Below are 26,993 nucleotides of genomic sequence, written 5' to 3'. Positions count from 1 at the left end.
GTGATGAGGTGCTTCTGCTCCATAGTAGTCTGTCCTCCTCACTCCAAGACCATTAGTGGAAGGCAGTCGTTCTTAGCATAGAGGTCAAAGAGCAGGCTCTGCAGGTGCACTGTCTAAGTCCAAACTCTGATCCAACACCAAGGAACAGTGAGGCCTTGGGCAAATCGAGGTTGCAGTTTCCTGGTCTATAAAATGACCAAAAAAGAAAAAAGAAATTGAACCTATCTCTCAGGGTTTTCATGAGGATTAAATGAGATCTTGCATGTGATGTGCTTAGCCCACAGCCTGGCACATGGGACATGTACATTAAATTAAAGCTATTGTAATTAGTGGTGGTGGAAAGCATCTGGACAAGTCAGTACGTGGCCCCGCCCTGCTATAAGTTGCTGGTGACCTCAGATAATCTTCTCAACCTCTCTGGATCCGTGCCTCTTCCTCTGAAAATATGAAAGAGTTGAACCAAAGCTAGGCCCTTCTACTATAAAGATCTCTGAAAATCTGGAGGAAGTCTGAGCCACTCGCAGCTAATTCACAGCTAATTCACAGGAAATTTCAGTGCCTCAGTAAACTACACCTCCTCTGGGGAAGCAGCTGAATGACAGGGTGCTTTTCAAGATATTTGGCCAGGGTGTGATGACTCAGAAGAAACAATGAGCACAATTCTCAGTCCTGAAGGTAAGGAGAAGTCCGCTGCCAGTCCCCAGAGAGAAAGCCCTTCATAAGCTCATGGAAGGGGGCAGGGCTTTCACAGAATTCTAGAATGTCAACGCTGGAAAAGCGCTTAGGGAGTTTCTAGTTCAGGGGGTTTTAAGCTGCATTCTGAGTGCTTCTACAGTGCCATAAACTATTAATATTCATTTCATTTTGTATACCTCAAGCTATATTTACAACTATGACTGAAAAACAGCAAAGACACCCACATTACTCACCCATTAATTTTAACACATCAGAAACCATAATGCATTAATATATTGTGGCAGATTCTGCTGGTAGTCCCCCTAAATCTACTCTTTCATTTTTACCTTTGTTGTGGAAACTACAGTTGGGCGGGTCCATGGCCACTCAGATTAAAGACTACATTCCCCAGCCTCCCTTGCAGCTAGGTAAGGCTTTGTAATTAAGGTTTGGTCATGGGATGTAAGCAGAGGTTGTGAGTGCTACTTCTAGGGGTTCAAGTGAGAAGGTATGCCTTTCTTCTCATCCCTCTTCTTGCTGGATCTAACGTGGACATGATGGTGGAGGTCAGTCAGCCACCTTGGGCCCTGGATTGGAAGTTTAGTGTTGAAGGTGGGGGTGGACAAAAGAGAGAAGGAGCCTTGGGTCCTCGATGATCACTGAGCTCATCCCTGTTCACCTGAGTGCCTTGGACGGCTCACCTCAGACTTGATTTACATGAAGGAAACATAAACCTCTATCTTGTTAAGCCACTTTTATTTTGGAGTTTGTGCCTTTTGCAGCTAAACCTAACTGACACAGTTGTGTTCTCAGTGATTACTTTATAACATATTAGTAACATTTTTATAGTTTACTGAAAGATTCTAAGGAAAACACTACTTGTAACTCCCACTCAGGTCAAGAAATTTGCAGCCCTCTGTATGCTTTGACCCAATGACAACAAACTACTTGCTCCTAAAAGCACCTCTATCCTGACTTTTATAGTAAACACTTCCATAATATAATGATGTAATATTACCTTAAAAACACTTTGGTTAAAGAGCACTTTTATCTGTTTTAGATGGGATGACTCTTAAGACTTTGACAGAAGTCTTCCTCTGATCAGAAAGTTAGAAAATGATTGAAATAGTCTGACCACCTCATCTTACAGAGGAAGAACGTAAGGCTCGGGGAAAGGAAAAGCTTTCTAGTGTCAATCAGCAAATTAGTGGCAGAGCGAACGAAGACTCAAGTTCTCTCTGACTCTTTAGCATTTCATTTTCTAGTTCTTTCCAGGAGAAAGGACCCTAGATACAAGGTACCAACCTTATCCAGTGACTCAAGGATGGGAAAGAATGGCCAACACAGCCTCTATTACAGGACATTCCATCCTCCAACACCGAATCTGGCTCTTGCCACATAGATCTCAGGGCAGAGAGGTTGCTAAGGACCTTGGCAATGGTTCTTCCCAGATGGCTTTGCCTTTTAACCTAACAAAATGCACCAGCAAAGGTCACGGAGGAGTCACAGACAGAGGCCACACAATGGAGATGATAATGAAGTGGGGCATCTCTCCCATGGTGCTGTGTGCACTGAGCCTGACACACAGAAGCCCCAGAGATCACTGTGGTGAAGTATGATGCTGAATCTCTGGGACCAGAAGAACTGAGAGGCAGAGATGCAGGCTGAAGCAAGCCCAAGCTCTTCTGCCATATTCACTCAACTGTTTTCACCAGTGTGGGGCTGCTCCTAACTCAATTCCAGAGGAATCACTCATGCTCATGAAAGTCAATTATTTTTTAAAAAGATGCCCATCACACTTTTTTGTAGGACATGGCAGAACCCGATAGCTCTCACTGGCCAGATTCCATAGCCCCCTCTGTCCCAGAGTTTTGGATGGTTTACAGGTAGGCCTGTTGGCTTCTGCCTTTTCCTATGGACTAGAATTAGCAAACACCATTTAGTAAAGATGTTACTATGTGTTCCCTGAGGGGGCAGGGGATATTCCAAGGACACAACGTTTAGGAAACAATGTATACTTCATCCCCTTTTAAAGAGTCAGGAAGTACAGTGTCAGCAGAGTGAAGGCTCTGAGAATCCCCACAGTGAAGACTTTTGCTTGATTTTGACTGACTTGCCATTTCCAGAACTTTTTTGACTTTTGGATCTGGTGTTTCACTAATAGCATCCTGCATAGAACATTTTGGCAAGTGACGCTGCAGCCCCTTTGAAGGATAAAGGATGCATTGATACACACATATCACACACACCCCATGACTAGAAAATCACCTTTCTGGCTCAGGTAGCCCATCTTTCTGGAAAAGTACTGAATTATCCCCTACTCCGTAAAACTCCATTCCTTATAGCCCCAAAAAGCAATTGCGGAACTGACCTAACCCTGCCCAGTCTGGGATGGGGTCCCGGGGGATGGCTGGCTGGGCCTCGCCGCCTGGCACTGGCCTTGTTGTACCAAGAAGCCTGGCCAGCCGGCAGCCACCCAGTGTGTGTCTGGGCTTGTTTTCCCTTCCTCTCCCTGCTCTTCTTGGAACACAGCTGAAAGGCTCCAGTCTCTCAGCCCTACTCCTGGCCAACACTGGACCCCTCGAAGTCTGGCCAACTCCTCTCCCACTGCCCTTGCTAAACACCCCCTCCGCACTGGGAAGTACAGCATTGGGCTGTTTTTCTCCCTCGTGCACCCCAGGAAGCCTCTCCTGTGCCTGGGCTTCTTTCCCAGACCTTGGCTGCCAACCCATTTTAAACTCATTCTTAGCCCAGTCAGTCACCTGAAGAAAAAGAGACTCACAGAGAGCCCAAGATGAAAGAGTCTTTAATCTTGTGGCTTTTTGAGTTTTGTTTTTAGCAGGAAAGCCTTATTTTCAAAACAAACTATCATGCGGAATTTACCAGTTTATAGAACAAATAAGCAAGGACATTTATGGAAGTCTTGTTTGTTCCAGCAAAACTCTAGAAAGAAACAAAATGTCCATTAGTAGCAAGCGGGCTTAATAAAGTTATGGTAAAGTCGTACCCCGGAATACTACACGGCCACCTAAAAGCGTGAGGGAACCCCCAACACTAGCAAACGTCCTAGGAAAATCCGTATTTTGGATGGACAATATTTGGCTAATGATTTCATTTTAGGAAAAAGTGAAGAGGGGTTTCCGGGACACAGGACTTTTAAGTGATAAGATTGAGAAAAATCCTAGGCAAAAAAATGAGTTGGTCACCCTACGCTTAACAGAAATTAAGACTTTGTTTTAGAAAGAAAAGATAAAAGTATATTTGTATATTTGTAAATTCACAAATGAAATTGAACCAGTATTTATACTATAAATACGGAGGCAAAACTGTGTGGACTGATACGAAACACAAAACCATCTCAAGATATAGTAATAAGTAAGAAAAAAAGGCAAGGTACAAAGGTCAACTGTGCTCTCGTTTTGTAAGTTTTCTCCCTCTCTCTCTTTTTTCCCCTAAAGGTCAGAGTTGGGGAGCAGTGGGAGATTTATTCATGTAATAAAGTAAAGCTTGTGACTTCTTATCTACTTGTGTACCATATCATAAGAAAATGGCCAGACTGGGGGCGCCTGGGTGGCTCAGTCGGTTAAGCGGCTGCCTTCGGCTCAGGTTAGGATCCCAGGGTCCTGGGATCGAGCCCCGCGTCAGGCTCTCTGCTCAGCGGGGAGCCTGCTTCTCCCTCTCCCACTCCCCCTGCTTGTGTTCCCTCTCTCGCTGTCTCTCTCTCTGTCAAATAAATAAAATCTTTAAAAAAGAAAAAAAAAATGGCTGGACTGATTTTCACCAAATTCTAAGGACACGTTTGGGATGGTCTGACTTAAAATATGGGTTGTTTGGCATATGAAAACTTCATCCTAAGGAGCCTGAGGAGGACACTTCAAAGAGATAAGCCATCATTCTCCAGAGAAGCTGATCCTAGTTAGTAAGAGAGGCCCACATAATCACCAATTGGGAAAGACACACAATATGGGTTCAGGTCCACTGACAGAGAAAACAAAGAGTGGCTTATAGTGAGTGTCCAAAATAAAGGATCACAAAGGATCCTAAAGACCAAACAGAAGGCCTCATTGTGCAGGCCTGCTCCCCACATGGGTGAGTAGAATCAGACATCTAAATATGTTAGGATGTAGGTATGTGTATCCAGATGTGTAAGGATGTAGGTGTGTGTATCCAGATGTGTTAGGATGTACTTATGTGTGTAGGTATGCTTCCGAGTGGAGCAGCTCTTCTGGTTATTAAAGCTTGCATTTGCATACCCCTGAAATTAATAATACACTATATGTTAACTAACTTGAATTTAAATTAAAAAAAAAGAAAAAGCGGGGCAGCCTGGGTGGCTCAGTCGTTAAGCATCTGCCTTCGGCTCAGGTCATGATCCCAGGGTTCTGGGATCGAGCCCCGCATTGGGCTCCCTGTTCAGCGGGGAGCCTGCTTCTCCTTCTCCCACTCCCCCTGCTTGTGTTCCCTCTCTCGCTGTCTCTCTCTCTGTCAAATAAATAAATTAAAAATCTTAAAAAAAATCTATTAAAAAAAAGAAAAAGCTTACATTTTTGCAGACTACCCTGAAAGATAAATATGAAATTGGTAATAAGCAGTGTCTCTGTGAGGAGGAGGATCACAGATCTAAAATGAACAGGTACTTATTTTTCATTGCATAGCCTTTTGAACTGTTGGCAATATTTTCCATTTTTATATAGCAAGTGCTTTTTCTTTTAATTTATGGAATATTTCAATGTACAAAAAAAGATATAGAGGATAATAAAGTTAATATTTTTGTGTTGGGGCCCCTGGGTGGCTCAGTTGGTTAAGTGTCCGACTCTTGATCAGCTCAGGTCTCAGGGTTGTGAGTTCAAGCCCTATGTTGGTCTCCATGGAGCCTGCTTAAAAAAACAAAAAACAGGAGCCCCTGGGTGGCTCAGTTGGTTAAGCGTCTGCCTTCAGCTCAGGTCATGATCCTGGGGTGCTGGGATCGAGTCCCGCATCGGGCTCCCTGCTCGGCAGGGAGTCTGCTTCTCCTCCCTCTGCTGCTCCCCCTACTCTCTCACTCTGTCAAATAAATAAGTAAAATCTTAAAAAAAAATAAACAAACAAACAAAAACCTTTATATCTACCTGCAGGTTTGACAAATCTTAACATTTTGCCATATCTGGTTGTACTAGAAAACCCACAGCTCCCTTCTTGTGTCTTTCTCCTCTCATTCACACAGAACACTTTGGACACTTCTGGTCATCAGATGTGTGGGGTGTTGTGTTTTTTGGTTTTTGTTTTTTTCCCCCACAGCAAGCAATTCTTTGACACCAGCTGAGTGTCCTACAATGTAACTCAATTCTGACATTATCTATCTGAAGATAGTATCAGATCCCAGAGGTGAAAGCCTCAGTCCCACAAGACTCCCCCTACTCAAATGCCAGTCCCAAGCAGTAGATCTGTGGTAGACCCCCAGGTGACCTACAACTTCTATTTGACTTGGCTACAAATTGGAGGTTCTCATTACTCCCTCCCCTTTGGATGTGGTTATTTACTACAACAGGGAACTCAGGGAAAAACTTACGTTTACCAGTTTATTAAAGAATATGATAAAGGCTGCATTTGAATAGCCAGATGAAGAGATACATAGGCAGAGGCCTGGGAGAGTCCCAAGCACAGGTGCTTCTATCCCTGTGGAGTTGGGATGCACCACTTTCCATTCCATGGATGTGTGCACCAACCTGGAAGCTCTTTGAACCGCAACTCTTTCGGATTTTCTACGTGGATGATCATTCATCTGTAAATAAAGACAATTTTATTTCTTCCTTTCCAATCTGTGTAACTTTTTTTCCTTTTCTTGCCTTATAGCGTTATCAAGAACTTCCTGTACAATGTTGAAAAGCAGTGGTGAGAGAGGACATCCTAATCTTGGACCTGATCTTAGTGAGAAAGCTCTAAGTTTCTCACTATTAGGTAGGATGTTTGCTGTAGGTTTTTTGTAGATATTATTTATCAAGTGAGGGTGTTCCCCTCTGTTCTAATTTACTGACAGTTTCTATCATGAATGGGTGTTGGCTCTTGTCAAATGCTTTTCTGCATCTACTGATATGATCATGTGGTTTTTCTTTTTTAGCTTATTGATATGTTGGATTACATTGAGTGATTTTCAAATGTTGAACCAGGCTGGCATAGCTAGAATAGATCCCTCTTGGTTATGATTTGTAATTCTTTTTAGACATCATTGGCTTTGATTTGCTAGTATTTTGTTGAGGATTTTTGCACCTGTGTTCATAAGAGATATTGGTCCATAGATTTCTTTCCTTGTAATGTCTGTCTGGTCTTGGTGGTAGGGTATTGCTGGTCTTATAGTATGAATTAGTATTCCTTCTGTTTTCATCCTCTAAGAGAGATTGTAGAGAACTGGTATAATTTCTTCCTTAAGTGTTTGGTAGAACAACTAGTTAATTTTAATAAACAAGGGGAGTCTTGGTAGAAAGATGCCCCACCATCTACTACTCTCTTTTTCCTGAGGTACCTGCATGGAACCTTAGATTTCCATAGAACACAGCTCGAAATCATTGATCTACATCATGAGTCAACAAATTTTTCTATAGAGGGCAAGATGGTAAACATTTTAGGCTTTGTGGGTCATATGGTGTCTGTTGCAACTCTTCAACTCGGCCAGTGCTGTGCAGAAGCAGCCCCAGATAACAGACATTAGAGATAAAGGCGTGGCCGTGCACATTTAGTGAAAGAAGCAGGCTACAAAAATACTAATAAGATGGTTAATGCTCGTTGAATGCCTACTACACACTAGCCGCTGTAGTAAATGATCTACCTGGATTATCTTGTTTAATTCTCAGAACTGCCCTGTGATATAAATGCAATGATCTCTAATTTATGGATGGGGAAACCATTTTTGTTTTTTTTATATATACAGTTGACCGTGAACAGCATGGGGGTCAGGACACCGATCCTCTGCATGCCCCGACCCCCTGCACAGCTGAAAAATCTTCGTATAACTTTTTTTAAGATTTATTTATTTTAGAGAAAGTTCACGGCAGGGAGGGGCAGAGGGAGAGAGAAATTCAAGGAGACTCTGTGCTGAGCGTGGAGCCTGATGCAGGGCTTGATCCCACGACCCCAAGATCAGACCGGAGCTGAAACCAAGAGTCCCACTCTCAACTGACTGTGCCACCGAGGCACCCCGAAAATCTTCGTATAACCTTTGACTCTCCAAAAACCTAACTTCTAATAACTGGCTGTTGACCGGAAGGCTTCACCTCTCCCTCCAGCCCTTCCTACCATCTCAATGGCTTTTCTGGCCTCTCTAATTACCAGGAACATAGAGGAAACCACATCTTCTGTTTAGAGCAAAAAAGGAGTTAGATACCCACAAACGACTGCCTGGTGAGGGCTATTTCCAAACTGGATCCTGGGAGGAGCAGTGACTGAGCAGTCAAAGCCAGGTCTGCTGGTGGGTGTGGCCTGACTGGGCTGGCCCGGTCCTTCTACAGAGTGGAGAGTGGTAGGATTCAGGGACACGTCCTCAAAAATGTGAATTTTGAGATGCATTGCTGGGCACTCTGTGTGTATTACCTGTGGATTAGGTGCCACCTGGAGCCGCATCTCCCAGATGAAGGGAGATGGAGTTAACTTGCCCAGGTTCCCTCTGTTTGAGGGACTTGTCTAGCTCTTTCCATGCTGAGCCAGGAACCATGTGGGCTGGCATAGGATCGGTGGGGGTCCAGAACTGCTTGGCCTTTTCCATGTTTTCTCAGCTCCCACTATCAGGAAGGCATCAACAAAGAGGCTAGTGACCAGATGGTCCGTTAACTCCAGCTCTGTCCCTAAGGAAAGGCTGAGGAGGGAATTTGGGATACTCCTCGTGAGGTAGGCCAGGGAGGGGTGATAGGCATAGGAAAGGAAAAGCATGTTCTGCCTCTGAGGAGCCACCACAGGGAAGGGCTAGACTGATGCGCCACATGGCAGGACTAACCCAGCCCCAGTCGTGAAAACTGCCAGGAACGTAAGGATGGGTTCGACACCAGATCCTTCCCTCACAGAGCTGTCCAGGGCAGAACAAGCTGCTAGTGGTGCTCCCTATTACGGATGGTGTGCAGGTCAGGCCCTGGGGCCACCCATCAGAGTTAGGGGACGTGGACATTGGGTTGGATGACCACCTAGGTCTTCTCCTTCCCTAGGATCCTGCGATGGTAAGGATAGCCAAACTGAGTACCCTTTGTGTGTGTGCATTACTCACTTCACTCTAAGAAAAAGGTATTGTTATTATTCCTATTTTATAGATGAGAAAACTGAGATCCTGGGCAGTTAAGCAGCTTTCCCAAGTTCACACAGTTGGTGAAAAACCAGGCTGGGACTGAACCCATTTGCAGAGCCTGCGTTCTTATCCAAGATACAGCTGGCTTCTAGCTGTCTGGGGATCTACCATTCTAAAAGGATCAGGATGCTAGGAACCTCTGATAAGCAGACCAAGGGGAGATAGATCCTTATTTCCAGAGACTTTGATATTTTATTTCAAGGCCTTCATGAGATTTGTAGACCTCCCCCATCTTAGGTAGCAGATTAGGAAACTCATCTTGTCCACTTAAACTAAGTAGCCACAGCCCCTAAGGACATGGAAATCTAAAATCAGCTCTGACAGACACTCCCTAGAAATTGCAGACTTGAGGTTTTTAGGCGACTGGCACTAATTAAAGGAGAACACAAGAGAGGACCGCGACCCGAACCAACTGCTCACACCCACACGGTGCAATGCTGAGATTCCGTTTTTACTTTTTGTAGTCTGCCACGGCCAAAAGGAGGGAGATCGGAAGCTTTTCAGATTTCAGTTTTCAAACTTCAAATTGTATAATGGTGAAACTTCTTGTTCAAACAAAAAGCTTCATTTGTGGAATGCCGTCAGCAAGCATTTGGCATGTGATGATCTTAAGGCTCACAATAGCCACATGGGGTAGGTACTATTATGACCCCCATTTTACAGGTGAGGAAACTGAGTTGCACAAAAGAATCAGTAGCTTTCCCAAGTTACCATGGTTATTAGGTGGTGAAGGAAGAATTTGAATCCAGAGCTGCTGAAGTCCAGAGGATGTAGGCCTGGGCTGAAGGAGAAAGCCAAGTTGATAGAACCATCAGCTGAGCTGCCTTGGTTTGGGTCTGGGTGGGTTGGGTTGGAAGAGTCCACCCACTGAGACTCTCCCTTGTGCACTGCGGAGCCCTTGGGGGACCTTGCCAGTACCAGACAGCAGTATAAAACACAGGAAACAACTCAAATGTCCATCAATAGGTGAATGAATAACCACTCATGGCTTGTGGCACAGCCATACAATGGAATACTTACTATTCAGTGATAAAGAGACGCGAATTGTTGATACCCATTAATAACAGATGAACTTCAAAATAATCATGTTGAATGGGAAAAAAACAGGCAAAAAATGAGTATGTACTGTATGATTGCACTTATATAGAAGTCTAGAACATTTAAACTAATTGTGACAGCAGAATGGTAGTGGCTTGGGGTGGAGGGAGGGGTAGAAAGGATTACCAAGGGACCTGAGGAAATTTTCCGAGGTGATCTAGTCACTATCTTGATTGGGGTGATCATTTCATGAGTATGTGTTTGTTTGTGTCTTAAAAAAATCATACCTTGGGGTGCCTGGGTGGCTCAGTCATTAAGCATCTGCCTTCGGCTCAGGTCATGATCCCAGGGTCCTGGGATCGAGCCCCGCATCGGGCTCCCTGCTCAGCGGGAAGCCTGCTTCTCCCTCTCCCACTCCCCCTGCTTGTGTTCCCTCTCTCGCTGTGTCTCTCTCTGTCAAATAAATAAATAAAATTAAAAAAAAAATAATAGGGGCGCCTGGGTGGCTCAGTCGTTAAGCATCTGCCTTCGGCTCAGGTCATGATCCCAGGGTCCTGGGATCGAGCCCCGCATCGGGCTCCCTGCTCCGCGAGAAGCCTGCTTCTCCCTCTCCCACTCCCCCTGCTTGTGTTCCTTCTCTCGCTGTGTCTCTCTTTGTCAAATAAATAAATAAAATCTTTAAAAAAATCATCATACCTTAAAATGAGTGCAATTTATTGAATGGAAGGAATCATACCTCAATAAAGCTGTCAAAAAAAAAAAAAACAGTCAAAAATAAAAATCCTGTATTTAACAGGAGGTCAGGACAGAAGGTGACTAGCTTAAGCTCACTCAGCACGTGGAGGGGCTCCCTCTGGGGCCCACACCACCATGGCGAACACAGTCTCACTCACGTCCAGCCCCAGGCTCTACCTCCAGCCCCTTGAGGGGTAGATGGCTTCTCTGTCGCTGTGGGCTCGGTCAGCACTAGACAAACCAAGGCTTTGGCCACAGGATGGATGGTTGACAGAGGCAAAGTGGCTGGGAGCTTTACCCCATCAGTCCCAGAAACAATGACAATGACAGTTACTGGGACCACCCCAGAGGCCACTCTAGGCTGCTGTACTCACCACCAGGGACCTTTGACAAAAATATAAGCCTGCTGAAAGGATTAGACCAGGCAATCTCCTCCTCTGAAAGATTAACCCAACAAACACCTACTGGGCACCTACCATGCACCAGGGTCTGTCCTCGTCCACTGTCTCGTGGGGACCTGACAGGATGGAATGACATTAACTAAGGGCACGACGCACAATAAACACCCTCCCAACGGTACCTATTACACAGCCAGCAAATATTCGCTCGGTGCCTGTTCTGTGCTTAGCCTGATGCTGGAGGACAGGAAAGACACGTGGACAAAGAGCTTTGTCCCAACCCTGAACCTGGTGGGATCAATGCTGTGAGGGCCAGAAGAAATAAATTACTTCCAGTTGTGGAGAGGTTTCATGGAAGCTGTGGTATGTAAGGGAGGGAAAGGAATTTCTACATGGAGACAAGGTGGTGGTGGGGAGGCAGGCGGAGAACATTCCAGTTACAGGGGGGCAGCACGACCCACAGCCCGATACCTAGGGGACCCGGGAGCGGTTTGGCTGCGGCGAGGGCTGGCTCAGGCGCTGGAGGAGGCCCTGAGTCGTACGTGGACACATCGGCTCCCCATTCCCACCCCCACAGAAGCCCGCACCCTGCCAGCTGGTCTCACTCTGTGGGCAGCCAACTGCACGGCTGATAGGCGGGGCAGCTTCCAGGCCCTTCTGGAGCCTCAAAGAACAGAACCAAGGGCCTCAGCTGGAAACTCGGATGGGGGGCGGGGGGTGGGGAAGAACTCCTCCCAGGCCCACTCGTCCCAAGCAGCACCGGCGCCTCAATCCTGGGGCGTTCTCAATGGGCCAGCCAGCCTGAACCAGGTCTCCTGGGAGGCTCCAAAAAATGGAAAAACCCTCAGGTTCATCCTCCCAGAATCCACAGTACCGGTCTTAAACTTCTCCTGATGGTCCAACCCAAAGGACACTGCCATCTGGTGGCCAAGAAAGCCAGCTACCATGAGGGTTGGGAGCGTCCCTGTGCTGAGGGCCACAAAGGCAGAAATGGTTGAGAGCTCATAATCTCGTAAGGGGACCAAAATTATGCTAGCACACAGCTTAGAGTTGAAACAGAGTCTTATTTCTGGCTACAGAGCTCCCTGAGGTGCAGGCATTATCCACGTGCAGAGGAGGAAACTGCTTCTGGGGACATGAGGGGACGGATCTAAGGTCACAGCTGGGTCAGCTTCAGAGCTGGGTCGCATCTGAGCCCAGCACCGCTGGTCCCCCATCAGTGCCCCATAAGTGGCTAAAGCGATTCTCAACGTGGGGTACCCAAAACCCTTTCAGAAGGTAAAGGGGGGGAAAATGATTGTCATGAGATGCCTTTTCCTTTCACTTACAATCATACAGTGAAATTTTCCAGAATCTAAAGATGTGCAATGGCTTCATCTAGTCCCAGTGGCTAATGGGATATGGGCTCGTGTATTCTTGCATTTCAAAAATTTGATTTCTAGTAAGGCATAACCTACATAAGCAAAAGCTCTTTGAGATACACAATAATAATCTTTAAGAGTCTAAGAGGTTCCTAAGACAATAAAAGTTTGAGAACTTCTGGTTTAAAAGAAATATATAGTTTTTAATAAAATAAAGCTACACATAGTAAAACATACCCTTTGTTTTGACATAATTGAATGAACTCTGTGAGACACCATTTTTACGCTGACTGGAATCCTAACTGCCATTTCTATAGACCTATGATTAATGGAATACACACAAATGAGTGAATAAAGAATGTTTACTGTCTAACTGGTAAGCACCACTTGAAGTGATTTACACATGTCACCTCATTTAATCCACACGGCTGCCATTTGTAGCGGATGCTATTACTACATTTTAAGCCTGTGCACACCAAGAAATTAACTGGCCCAGCTGGGAGGTACTGGAGCATGGACTCTATCCCAGGCAGTCTGTCTACAAGCCTCTACCCACTTTTCTAACTGCTCTAAGATTTAACATCCCTTCAGTGCAATGCACTTGATGATAGAAGTCTTTCAAAATATTGAAAACAAAGGGGATCACCCATCTGGCCCAACATCTTCAACGTCTCCAAAGGGAGAAGCCTATGTTGGGGCTTCCCATCTGTAGATGGGAAAAGTGAGGTGCAGAGAGGGGAAATGACTTGCCGAAGATCACAGAGCAAAGAATCACAATCTGTCAGGCCTGGTGCTCCCAGTGGGGAGCCCTTAGAACTCCAACCCTAGTAAGCACTGTAATTACTCCTTCAGAGCATGTGAGCAAGTAATATGCAGACACTGCAAGAGACAACACCTTCAACAAGAGCGGCTCAACTTTATTGCAGGGAAGCTAGGGAGGAGCAGGGCAAGTGAGGGTCACTGCCATCGCTGAGCAGGACTGCCAGGCCCCTGGTCTGTCTGGAAGGCAGGAGATCAGTGCCCTGGAAGAGACGAGAAGTTAGGTGGAAGGAAAGCACCATCTGCTGTGCACATGAAGGCATTGCAAAAGCAGCAGAGGTTCACTAAGGGGCAGTTGTGGGAGGTAAGTGGGAAACCCAGGTGCTGGAGCAGAACGAGCACCGCAGCATTCAGCCCTGCACTCTCCTCCCACCCAGTCTGTAATAGTCGGGTTGGCTGGAACCCATTAATCTCGCCAAAGCCAAGCTCCACCAACGCCTTCTCCTGGGGAACCTCCGGGGCTGCTGGGATGGTAGGTTCTCCCTGTCCTGTTTCAATTCACACTGGGAAGAGAATGAACAAAATCACCAGCAAACAAATCTGCCGATGAACAGACAGTCGAGGTGACTTTATGACCCAGAAACACTCTCTCTCTCTGAGTCCCAAACCTGGCTTCAAATCCATCACTGGGGAGTGTCTTAAAACAGACGCAGACAGATGCTGCAGGGATGTGGCGGGGGGAAGCTCGCTTGACGGGTGAGAATCACCAAGTGCTGTCCATCTGAGTCTGCAGGAGCCTTTCCATACTACACATTGCTTGCTAACATGCTTGCCCAGATAAAATTAGCTGTTATCTAGAATTTGCTTCAAAATAATGGGCTTGGATGAAATAGAACAATGATGGCAATGACTAATCAGTGGATCTGGGTAATGGGTACACAGGGATTCATTTTACTACTTATATGTTTAAAACTTCCATAATAAAAAAGCAAAGATAAATTAATTAATTAAAAACTATGAGAATTACTCAGCCACAGAAAGGAATAAAGTGCTGATCCGTGGTACAGCTTGGATGAATCCTGAAAACGTTATGCTAAGTGAAACTGTATGGTTCCTTTTCAATGAACCATCCAGAAGAGGCAAATTGAGAGGCCGAATGCAGATTAGCAGCTCCCAGGGGCTGGGAGAGGGGGCAGTGGAGAGTGACCGCTTAATGGGTTCGGGGAGTTTTTCTGGGGTGATAAAAACTTTGAAACCAGAGCTGCACAACATCGTGAATGCAGGAAATCCACTAAATGGTACACTTTAATTGTATGTTATGTGAACTTCACCTCAATAAATTTAAAGACTACTATGAGAAGAACACACATCAAGTTACCCATGGTTTACAACTGGCAGGAGTTGAACAAGATTCATATGCTGGGGCCAGGAGTCTCCAAAGGGAGAAGCCTATGTTGGGGCTCCCCCATGTGGTTCGCCTACTCAGGAAGTTCTGGCTCTTCCCTCCTTCTATCCTGTCTTGTCAGAGCACTTTTATCAACCACAATCTTATAAACTGACACAGAGGCCCCTTACGAAACAGGGCAACCAGGGACAGATGGAGGGGCCCAGAGTGGCACCCATCATTCTCCTCCGAAACCCCTCGGGGTTCAGGAACCATGTGACCAACACTGATCCGCAGCATGGTGGAAACGTATCTTCTCTTTGAGGATCATCCTTCATTTTCAGAGGGATTTCCCAGTAACCATCCCCCATGGCAGGAAAACAGGATAGAGGTTGTGGCCCCATTTTAGAGATGAAAGGCCTGAGTCTCCAGAATGTAAGAAGTATTCAAAGTCACAATGTGAAATGAGGACATCATTATTCATCCTGGGCTCATTCCTGACCATGGGCTGTGTCCATGGACAAAAAGGGGATGAGGAAAACAGATGCATCTGACATGATGTCATGTGATGTCACCCCCTACACAGGACACAGCCACAGCCCACCAGTCAGCTGTGGCTGGCCTCTGCCTGGGGAGCTCTCGTGGGCCCACACACAGGGACAAGGCCACCGGCCACGAAAGAACTCTGATTCAGGACGCCTCTCACCCTGCCTCTGCCACTCGCCTGTGTGGGGCTTGGGTCAAGTCCCCTCCCCCCTCCAGGCCTCATGTTTCTCAATGGCACTGAGCCCTGATCCACGGCAGGGATGTGGCAGTCACTGTAATTCAAGCACGACAAGGGCAGTGACAGCCAGGGAGGGAAGGATTCTGTGCCGTGAAGGATTCTGGAGCAGGGTACAGAGGGAAGGAGCGCTGGATCAGTCAGTGAGGTCTGTCCTGGTTCCACAGCGAATGGTTCGGCACAGTGCCACACTTACGTGCCTCTCTGGATTGTGGACATTTAAAGGGGACATCCAGCCTGGACTTGAGGACTGCTTTTGTACCAGTCGGGGTAGAGGGTATGCTCAGGAAGCTGACACCAGTTCCGGGTGGGGAGAGAGGCGAAGTTGAATTAACTTACCTGGTCAGGGCACAGGAGCATGATGCCCAGGGCATAGGGTCCTCTTGGATGGGACAGTTTATCAAAGCATTGCTCAAGCTCTACGCTCTATACTTAACCCCTGCTGATCACGAGATGCACTCCCCAAGTCATAAAAGGGACCCTGGGAGACATAACACAGTGCTCTTGTGTACTCTCAGGGGGCTGTAAGGATTCCCGGAACGTGGGATTTGCATTAGATAATGACATATTTTGTACAAGGGCTGGGGCTTTACCCACCTGCTCCCTTTGGTCCATCTTGGGCCCAGGGGTCCGGGCCCTTGCTACTTGGGGCCGAGGTAGGAAACAGCCTTTCCTGTTTTCTCCAGGGTTTCCAGCAGAATGCCCACGCTGTGCTCAGAGTTGATGCAAACCTTCTTGTTGGGCAGGTCAATGTCAAACTCAACTCCTGCAGGAAAAGGAAGTGAGGTGTGTAGGGAGGAAGCAGAGACCCTCCCAATCAGAGCCAGAGAGTTCAGGCTCTAGAATTCTTATTCACAACCACCTTCCCCTTTCCTCCATGCCAGGGATCAGCAAACTCTTCCTATAAAGGGCCAGAGTCATGTTTTAGGCATCAGGGGCCACATGGACTCAGCTGCATCATCTTCTCTCTCTGTGTATTGCTTTTACGCCCCTTTAAAAATGAAAAACCATTCTCAGCTGTACAAAAACAGACTGTGGGCTAGATTTGGCCCACAGACGATAGTTTGCCAATCCCTGCTTGAGGCTGGGACTTCTTTTAAATTTTTTCTTCTTTTTAATTTCAAAAGTAATTAACACAGACACACCACTGAAAAAAAAAAAAAAAAGCAAACATTTCTGAATAAAACTAGAAAGTGGAAGGCCTCCAGAAGTCACTACAAACAGCATGGCATCTACCCAGTCTTTCTCCCAGACAGACAAGTGAAAAGTAATTCCCCCAAACGGCATTGTACTCTATAAACAGGTCTTGCTATATTTCACTTTCCAGTGTCCAGGGGATCTTGCCATCTCAGTATACACAGACTTACATCATCCTCTTTTTTTTTTTTTAAGATTTTATTTATTTGAGAGAGAGACAGAGATAATGAGAAGAGAGCATGAGCAGGGAGGAGAAAGAGAAGCAGGCTCCCGCTGAGCAGGGAGCCCGATGTGGGACTCGATCCCAGGACTCTGGGATCGTGACCTGAGCCGAAGGCAGACGCTTAACGACTGAGCCACCCAGGTGCCCCGGAGTTTTTTTTTTTAAGATTTTATTTATTTATTTGAGAGAAAGAGATAGCGAGAGCTTGAGTGGGGGTCAGGGAGAGGGAGAAGCAGGCTCCCCACTGAGCAGGGAACCCGATGCGGGACTCGATCCCAGGACCCTGGGATCATGACCTGAGCCGAAGGCAGACGCTTAACCGACTGAGCCACCCAGGCGCCCCCATCATCCTCTTTTTAACAGCTACACTGCATTCCGCAGTGTGGACGCCCCGTACATCCACTCAGTGCCCCGCTGCAACGCTACAGTGAACGTACCTGAACATATAAAACTTGTGAAAATATTTCTATACCATGAATTTACAGAATGGAAACGGGGGCACAACGGACTGGCACATTTTAAGTGTTGATATTGTAAAACCACCCTCCTAAAGGGCTGTGTCAATTTCAAGCCACCCTCCCTTCCCCGAAGAGCAGTCCATGGGAACACCTAGAATGTGTCTTGTTGAGAAAATGGAATGCAGAGGGAAAGCCCTTGAGAGGTTCTAGGCCTGGCTTCACCACTGACTTGTTGGATGACTACAGGTGGGTCCTGCCCCTTCTAGGCCTGTTTCCCCATCTGCACACGAAGGAATTCAGGGTGGCCAGCCCCTATGGTCTCTCCAGTTCCCATATGCCATTAGCTGTGATTCCTCAGGCCCAGCACTGCTCATCTAAGGCTCCAACTAATCCTTCTGACCTCAAGAGGCCACCCAAGTGGGGACAGTAGTCAAAGATGGGGAGAAACCCATCCAAATTCAAAGGGAGATCCCCAAACATCAAACAGCCTTAAAAGCCCAGGGCACAGGATTTAGTCATAATGTCTGCAATTTGTACCGAATGGATACTGAGGGAGAAAAAAATGTAACGTGTCCTTGCTGCACACTGGATTTTTGTGTTTTGGTTCAGAAGTGTCTCCCTTCTCTTTGGAACAAATATTTTGGTGGCATCATAGCGCTGGAAGAAACTCTGGGATCACCCACCCCAGTGGGTTTCAAAGGTGTTCCTTGCAGCCCAGATTCCTGGTCGGGTGTCTTCAAGCCGTCAAGAGTGAAAGCAGGCCCGCCCTCACCCCTCACTTCATCTGGAACGTGCCACATCATACTGGAGGGGCTTTCGAGCAGAGTTTCACTCTTACAGGATCCACAGCAGAAGCTGACAGAGGCCGACACTCCGACACACAGCTAGGGTGGCCCCAGTTACATGGCAAGTCAGCAGCCAGGTTTTTCCTCCTGCTTCAGATTCTTTCAAATTAGGATTCCAGTTTCCAGGACTAGAAACCAGCCATTGACTCACTTTGGGCAAGTGCCTTCCCCTCCCGGGCTCTGGTGTCAACATCCCCATTCCACAGACGGAAAGGCCAGCAGCTCAGAGGAATGCTCCAAGTGCTAATGGGATCACATCCACGTGGAAGCCCTCTGAAATCTGGGTATTATTTGAGTTTTAAACGTGAAAAATCTTAGAAGACGGACTGCCCAGCACCACCAGAACTCTGAGCACAGCTCAGTCATTACCTCATGGAGCCCCAGGGCCAGACCCCAGCCCTCTTTGGGCCTCAGTTTCCCCAACTGAGAACCAAGGGGGCTGGATGAGAATAACGGTTTTCTAAATATGTCCAGAAGAGGCGCTTTAGGACTTCTGCATGTGACTTGAGTCAAAGTCCATTTTTTAAAAATATTACAATTTTCTAAATGTTAATAGAAAATGACACTCCAATGTATCATCTGCAAAATGATCACACCGAAGATCACCAGCATGTTAACTAGTGCTGCCAGGACCGTGAGCTGGACTATGTGGCCAAATCCCAGCTCTGCCACTTTTACTCTGAGATCTCAGTGAAGTCGCTCAACTTCTCTGAACTTCAGTTCCTCCTGCTTATAATGGAGACAGTCTAAGGAGCCACCTAAATGGCTCTGGTGAGGAACAGATGATGCGGTCCACAGGAAGCCACCAAGCAGAGTACTGGGCACATGCTAAGTAAGTACTCAATACATTTTAGTCGTCCTGTTATTATCGGCTTCAACTCAAGCCTCTCCGGCTCCGTGGCTGCATGCATTTGCACGCAATTTAAGGGCACCGGCCTCCCCCACCTCACCCCTACCCGCGGGCCACTCACTCACCTCCCAGCTTGTTGAGCACCCGGCTGACGGCATTTGAGCAGCCTTCACAGGTCATGTCCACGGAGAACTCGTGCTTCTAAAACAAAGGGGACCGTGAGCCAGTCCTGAGGCACGACCCACACCCCCCACCAGCATGCAGGCCCACCCAGGGGCCAAGACAGAACGCAGAGAAGACAGGGCCAGGCTGGCTGTCATCAGACTTACCAGCAGCCTGTTTCTGAGTCCCACTCTATTAGAGTGTAAAGTGGAATTAAGAAAGGGTTCCTCCATCTCACAGGCTGTTGTATTCAATGAGATAATCCCTACAAATCCTTCAGCAGTGTCTAGCACACGATGAGTAGAATCACCTGGGAAGCTAGTTTAAAGTCTTACCTTCAAAATCTTGGTTCTTGAGACCACCGACAGCTCTGACATAGGTGGGCCCATGGCCTCTGAGCAATGCTGATCTGGTGGTCTTATTTATAAGCAGAAGATCATCATCTGCATTAGAATCATCCAAGAACTTGCGAAAACTATTCTGATCAATGAGCGTGGGCTGGGGCGTCTATCGTGGCTAATAAGTGTCTCTGGTATTCTGATACACGGAGATCACTGTGCTCACCCACGTGCCTCACGGTCCAAGGCAGCACCTGAGTCCCAGGAAGGGATTTGCCTGGGCTCCCAGTGAGTCGGAGGCTGGGCCAGTAAGGGGACCCAGACTCCTCGACTCTTCATATGGGCTCAACATCCTATAGTCTCCAAGGGCCTGAAGGCAAGCTTTGTTCAGTTCACTGCTGCGACCCGATCCTTGAACAGCGCCTGGCATACAGTAGGTGCTTACTACATTTTGTTGAGTGAGCAGATGATTGACACAGCTGGTTGAGGACCTCTGGGTCCTTCCTTTGCTTTCAGACAAAATTTACTATACCAATACATCTTCTATTTTATTTTATTTATTTTTTATTTTTTTATATTTTTTATATTTTTATTTATTTTTTTCCCTAAGATTTTATTTATTTATTTGAGAGAGAGAGAGAATGAGAGAGAGCATGAGAAGGGACAGGTCAGAGGGAGAAGCAGACTCCCCGCCAAGCAGGGAGCCCGATGCGGGACTCGATCCCGGGACTCCAGGATCACGACCCGAGCCGAAGGCAGTCGCCCAACCAACTGAGCCACCCAGGTGCCCCTACATCTTCTATTTTAAAATCTCTGGAAATAAGCCCAGCCTCAGTCCCCAGCTCTGGCACTTACAAGCTGTACCACCACGAGTAAGTTATTTAACTCTTCTTGCCCTGGTTTCTACATCTGAAAAATGGGTGAGAGTCCCTTCTCCAGGTTAGTGAATGTGACAATCATTTTAAGTGTGGGAGCCAGCCTGCAAGATGGCCCCAGTGACCTCTACCTCCTGAGTATTTATGCCCTTGAGAAGTCCCCTTCCACAATGTCTCAGGGTTGGTGTGTGTCTGGCAGAATATGGCTGAAGTGATGTTATGTGACTTCTGAGGCCAGGTCATGAAAGACACCGGGGCTTCTTCCTTGCTCTCTCTCTGGAGGAAGCTGGCTGAGACGTCTTAAAGACCCTCAAGCAACCCTATGGAGAGGTGCTCACGGTGAGCAACTGAGTGTCCAGCCAACAGCTATGTGAGGGAGCCATTGTGGAAGCAGACACTCCTTCAGATGACTACAGCCCGGCAGACATCTTCATGCATCTTTTATTTATTTATTTTTTTTAAAGATTTTTTTTTTTTATTTATTTGAGAGAGAGAATGAGAGAGAGAAAGCACATGAGAGGGGGGAGGGTCAGAGGGAGAAGCAGACTCCCTGACGAGCAGGGAGCCCGATGTGGGACTCGATCCCGGGACTCCAGGATCATGACCTGAGCCGAAGGCAGTCGCTTAACCAACTGAGCCACCCAGGCGCCCCCATCTTCATGCATCTTCATCAGAGACCCCGTGCCTGGGACACCCTGCAGAGCTACCCCCAGATTCCCGACTCTCAGAAACTAAGAATTAATAAACGTTTACCCTTTTCAACCACCGAGATGTGGGGTCATTCCTCAGGAGCAGAAGGTAACTAAAACATTAAGAGGTTGGAACCTACTAGTAGTCTCCACTGGGTGAAAAATTAGCTGTTGCATTATTATTAGTTTGATCCACAGCTCTCTTTTCCTTCACTTCAAAAAACAATGGCTACATGTTTCATGGAGCATTCCAAAGTTTTTTTTTTTTTAAGATTTTATTTATTTGAGAGAGAGAGAGAGGGAGAGAGTTCGTGAGCTGAGTGGGCGCAGGGGCAGGAGGAGAAGGAGAAGCAGACTCCCCGCTGAGCAGGGGCAGGCAGATGCTTAACTGACTGAGCCACCCAGGCACCCAAGCATTCCAAAATATTTCAAATTTGTTACCTCAATTGGAATTCTGGACATATCAATGTTTCTCGCTGGAAGACCTCAGGCAAAAATCCCTGTGCCTTTAAAAAAAAAAAAAAAAAATCCCTGCGCCTTAAGGGCCCCAGTCACCTTATCTTACCAAAAAGGTATTAGCCAACTCAAGTTTCCTCAAGCTCAGTGCACAGAAGAATCACTTGGGGACTTGAGGACATGCAACTCTGCAAGCAATTACCTCTATCAGCTCTGAGGCTCTGGGCTGGGCCCTGGGACTCTCTCCATTTTTAACCCATTGGGGAGACACAGGGAGGCAAGGCCACACACCTAGAAAAATTGGACTAATGGCTTCTCAAGCTCCTTCCAAGTCTCAGAACATGTTTGGGTTTGGCTTCAATCATCATGCCGTCCAGGGGAAACTAAGACCAAGAGTTAAGAGTTTGGTTTTCCACTATTTTACTGAGGCCAAATCTGCAAAACCTGCCTTAAAGAAAATGGTTAGTTTTTCTTTTCTTCTAGTTAAACACCTCTGATTCCTTTAGCTTGTATGACTACTTAACAACAACCACAACAAATTCTGGAAAACAGGATTTGTAGCAAGTATTCCAAAATCTTGTCTTTAAGGTGTGGTCCTCAGACCAATAGTATCAGCGTGACCTGGGAGCTTGCAAAATGCAAAATCTTAGGTCCCACCCCAGGCCTCCTGAATCAGAATCCTCGTTTTAACAAGACACCCTGGAGGGCTCAGTCCGAGAAGCGTGCAACTCTTTATCTTGGGGTCGTGAGTTCGAGCCCCAGGTTGGGTGGAGAGATTGCTTAAAAATAAAAACTGAAAAACAACTCCAAGACACCCAGTTTATTCCTGCCCACATTACAGTTTGAGATGCTGTTCTAGAATGTGAACTGGCAAACTACAGCCGGACTCTGAGTTGGTTTTATGAAGTTTTACTGGAACACTGCTAAGCCTGTTGGCTTACTTTCACACTGGAATGGCAGAGTTGAGTAGCTGTAAAGGCAGCAGATGGTTCGTGAAGCCTAAAGCATTTCAAGCATTCACCTGGCCCTTTAAGAAAAAGTGTGCTGACTCCTGCTCTAGAATAACCAACAAACAATCCAGATTTGTCAATGGTTTGCACCTGGATACCCACCCAAAGTCTTAAAGGGTCTGCAAGACCGATATAAGACCTAAGTCTACTGAGTGCCCCTGTGCGCCAAATGCTCGGTACACAGAATCTCAGTTCTCACTGCGCTTGGGAAGGGAGCTAGAGACCCTATTTTACTCCGGAGGAAACTGACGCTCCCAGGGGTTCACGGAGCTGCCCACAGTCATGGGGCGAGTCTGTGCCGCGGCTGGGATGCGAACCCAGGCCTTCCTGGCTCCAGGGACGTTTTGCTAGTGAGGAGCTGCCAACAGTGCTGCCAGGTGCCATCCTGTGACCCTGACTCTCAGCAGGAGCTCTGGGAGTGGGACAGCTCATGAAGAGGAACAAGTGTATGCTGCCCAAGAACCTCAAGTCAAGAGAAGTGAAGCTTTCTGCTGCTACCTACAGAGCACGGGTCCCCTTTCATCCTCCACAGTACAGAGGTCAGAAGCCAGGAGGCGGCTTCTGGGTGGCCAACGTTACAAGTCGGTGCTCTTTCCCTCTACTCGGACTTGCACAAGTCCATTCGGGGGTGGTAGAAAATCTACTTAAAGGACAGAGTAATCCATTCTTTACAGAGAATCCCAAGGCCAGCCCCCTATTGCCTCAGCCCCTCAGACAAGCCTGTCACCTCTAAGGTCCTTTACAGCAATGAAAAAGTCCAGTAAACTGTAAAATTCTTTAACAGAATCTCAGAACTGGAAGGGCAGAAATGCAGTGGAGTCACCTTGTCCAGCCCCCTCCCAGAGAAGGAAGTCTTTCTCAAATATCCAGGATATTTAGTCTTTGAACACAACGTCGATTAGTTCACGAATACTAATATTTGAATAGGACTACATGCCAGGCATTGTTCTAACTTTGCACACATTACCCTGTTTAAACATCACAAGGTCCCCATGAGATGGCCATTATTATCCTTTCCTGACAGACAAGGGAGCTGAGATTCAGAGGTTAGGTCACTCACTCAGGGTGACACAGCTAGTGAGGAACAGAGCCCAGACTGAAAATGTCTTCAAAGCCTAAACTCCTAACCACTGTGGTCCTTCTTAAAATGGGGTTGACACTTGCCTGCCTCTAGTTCTACCCCACTTGTCCTAGGTTGACACAAGAGCTACCATTTCTTGGGGACTGGCTATGCTACGTATTTTACTGGCGTTTTTCCAGGTAATACTAACAATAGTCCCCTGAGATCAGATTTTATCCCCATTTTACAGATGAGGAAATAAAGGCAGAGGTAAAGCGGCTTGCCCAAGGTCACGCAGTTGACAAGCAAGGGCACAGATTTTTTCAAAGAGGCTTCTGAGATTCCAAGTTTTTGTCTGAGAAACCTCTCAGGTGACATGCTGACCAGTTTTGACCACAGCCCCTTGACTAATACCCTCCTCTCTTCAGCTTCTCATCTTGTGATGTGGTGCCAAGTGCCCTCTTCATTCTGACCATCTGCTCTGGAGGGTCTTTTGTCTGTCAAAATCTCCAGAAGTGAACAGAGTATAGAGTGATCCTCAAACTGGTCTTTCCTTCACTTCCACCCTCTACAAAAACCTAGTGACCTTGACTATCCTAGTCCCAGGGTGATTAATGCTGTCCTCTTTTTTTTTTTTTTAAAGATTTTATTTATTTATTCATAAGAGACAGAAAGAGAGAGAGGCAGGCTCCCCGCTGAGCAGAGAGCCCGATGCGGGACTCGATCCCAGGACCCTGGGATCATGACCTGAGCCGAAGGCAGATGCTTAACCATCTGAGCCACCCAGGCACCCCTAATGCTGTCCTCTTAACATTGCCACAGGCAGATATGCTCAAGTAGGAGGGCTGATAACGTCAGGTTCTTTGTCCATACTTTGTGCTGAGGATTTGTCTCAAGGCACCTGGCAAGACCCAACGGAAATGACACCTGAGATGTTTGTGACTTGGCCCAGGGGGCCTCTGGCTTACCTGCCAGCTCCCCAAAGCTAGGCTGCTAAGACACAGGGCATCTGTGGGACACCTCTGGGTATCCACTTGAAGCAGAGCCATAAACCAGGCACCCTGGGGGAAACTGCTAACCACCACATGACCCCAACCAGGCTCTACAGGACGTGCTTGGCATCACAGCTTACTCTCAATCCGGTATAACTACTTTCGTCTGGCATTTATTTCCCAAGTGGTCAGGCCAGGAGAGACTGGGAGCCTGAAGATAAGGGGCTCAATCCTGGCTCCACCCAACGCCTAAAGGAGACCTCCAGTAAGTTACTGGGCTTTTTCTCTTTTTATCTGCCAAAGTCCTTAATTTCTTATCTACAAAATGAGACCCTGAGCAACCACGTATGTGCATTAAGACTGAGTGAGTGGCAAAGGCCCCTAAGACCTGCTCATTCCTCCCCAAACCCTGTCTTTGAGCAACTGGCAATTTTTTTTTTTTTAAAGATTTTATTTATTTGACAGAGAGAGCACAAGCAGAGGGAGAGAGAGGAAGAAGCAGGCTCCCTGCTGAGCAAGGAGCCCGATGTGGGACTCGATCCCAGGACCCTGGGATCATGACCCAGGCCGAAGGCAGCCGCTTAACCAACTGAGCCACCCAGGCGTCCCTCAACTGGCAATTTTTTGAGCAGGTCCCTTAACCTCTCATGCGCTCATGGGTTCAGGTTCAGAAAGTGATCGGTAGGAAAGGTTAAAAGCACTGTTGTCTCCAGTCAGTGTCGCCCAGGGCTGAACTGAAAATGGGCGAGTGGGCAGGTGGTAGGAAAGAAAACCGCGGATCTCTGAAAACCTGCCCCGCCCAGGAGGCAATAGCCACCCCACCCCCTCTCCCACTCCCCCTTTCAAGCCAGCTCCGCAGACAGGGGCAAACAGGGGGAAGGCACAGGGACTAGACGTCCCAGTTCCAGCTCGCCACCCGCTTCCTGGGTGATCTCGGCGACTCTGCCCCCTCCCTGGGTCTCAGTTTCCCCGTCTATGCAGGGAAGGGTTGGGCTTGTAACACCTGGAGGCCTTGCAGCTCCGATGTTCTGAGGCCTGACTCCTACATAAAACCCCTTTCGGATCGGATTTTCTGGAGGGTCGCAGAAGCTGGAAGTAGATGGGGAGGGAAGGAGTGAGAAGAGAGGCAAAAGCTCCGGCGGCGGCCTGAGCCCTTGCAGAGTGACGTGTGGCCGATCGGCGGTGCAGCCGAGGCACAAGCCGGGGACCCGGGTCTGCCCGGGGCGGGAGCGAGCAGGCACTCACCGGCATGACTGTGGATGTGGTGGCGGTGGCGGCGGCGGTGGCGGCGGCGGCGGCGGCTGCGGGAACGACGCTTCTGCCGGCTCGGAGAGCTCGCGCGGCTGTGCTTCCGGGGCTGGGTGCCGGGAAGAGCCGCCCCTCCCGCCAGGCCTCGCCCCCACCCGGCCCGCCCGCAGTTAGGCCCTGCCCCCTGGCCCGGCGGGCGGAGAGCCGCCTGACCGCCGTTGGCCGTCCCGCCTCCTTCCGCTGGGCGGGGCCGGAGACCCTCGCTCGCCTGCCCCCGGCTGGGCCAGCCTCCAACGCCTACTGGTCATTTTTCGGCCACCTGCTTCGTGTCAGGCCTGTATTAGGGGCTGGGAATGCAAGGTCCCCGCAGTGAAGACGACAGACTCCGCCCCTCCCTAAAGGGACAATCACATTTACTGGTGTAAGTGAGTCCCAGCCGTGAGCCAGCACAGTGCTAGGTATCCAAGACGCACTAGCGAAAAGGACATGGCCCAGTCGGGAGCCAAGGGAGCAGGCGGTGAAAACGCAGTGTTAGACGGGCTGTATCATGGGAGCTGAGAGAGGATCTCTAACTCAGACTGGAGTGTGTTGGGGGCGGGAGAGGGGTTCCGAATGCGGAGGTTTCGGGAGGAGGTAGTCTGAGTCAAGGTTGGAGAGTACACGTTCATATAATGAAGAGGAGCTATTTGGGAAGGAGGGAGGCAGAGGGAACAGCAAGTACTAAAGTGGGAAGACAGGAGTGGGCTTGAGAGGCAGACACAAAGAGGTGGAGAAATGAAGCGACGAGGATGTGAGATCCACAGCCATGGGTGAAGACAGATGAAGGCAGAGGTGCTCTAGGACACTAACAGAAATAGGCTTGCCAGGACTGAGAATTGCAGTCACACACACACACACACACACACACACACACACACACACACCTCTACATACACAGGAGCATGGGGGTCGGGGGTGGGGGGACGGACGCACACTCTTCTTGGAATATCCAAGGAGTCTGCCAGAGGGGCCCAGTCTGAGTTAGTAGTTTCAGAGAGCGCTCATCAACAGAACTGTTTGGACGGCTTATTAACAACCCGGATTTCTAGGCTTCATCCTAGATTTACTGCCCCTTAATCTCAAGGTATACTTTTAGTACCCCTCCTCTGCTTGGT

The 26,993-nt window shown here is 47.8% G+C and overlaps 1 protein-coding gene across 3 annotated transcripts; it reads right to left on the bottom strand.

Moving 5' to 3' along the window:
• Positions 1-124: 124 nt before the first annotated feature.
• On the bottom strand, positions 125-25,953 carry ATOX1 (antioxidant 1 copper chaperone). 3 transcript variants are annotated; one of them, XR_002480739.1, is made up of 5 exons: positions 25,837-25,953; positions 19,135-19,210; positions 16,034-16,202; positions 6,381-6,436; positions 125-185 (listed from the first exon to the last, which is right to left on the bottom strand). XR_002480739.1 is itself a non-coding variant. In XM_021697224.1 (4 exons), exons 1-3 carry the CDS (start codon positions 25,840-25,842, stop codon positions 16,078-16,080), a joined length of 207 nt encoding a protein of 68 aa, XP_021552899.1. In that variant the 5' UTR covers positions 25,843-25,953; the 3' UTR covers positions 131-185; positions 16,034-16,077. The 3 variants fall into 3 exon arrangements, 2 of the variants coding, with proteins under 2 accessions (XP_021552899.1, XP_021552890.1); XM_021697224.1 differs by lacking the exon at positions 6,381-6,436 and having other exon boundaries at positions 131-185; XM_021697215.1 differs by lacking the exons at positions 125-185; positions 6,381-6,436 and adding an exon at positions 13,304-13,534.
• Positions 25,954-26,993: the final 1,040 nt, after the last annotated feature.

Source organism: Neomonachus schauinslandi, chromosome 7, assembly GCF_002201575.2.
Source record: "Neomonachus schauinslandi chromosome 7, ASM220157v2, whole genome shotgun sequence".
Taxonomy (NCBI): domain Eukaryota; kingdom Metazoa; phylum Chordata; class Mammalia; order Carnivora; family Phocidae; genus Neomonachus; species Neomonachus schauinslandi.
Note: the sequence above shows the minus strand (reverse complement) of the source record. Positions and strands in the feature narration are given on the sequence as shown.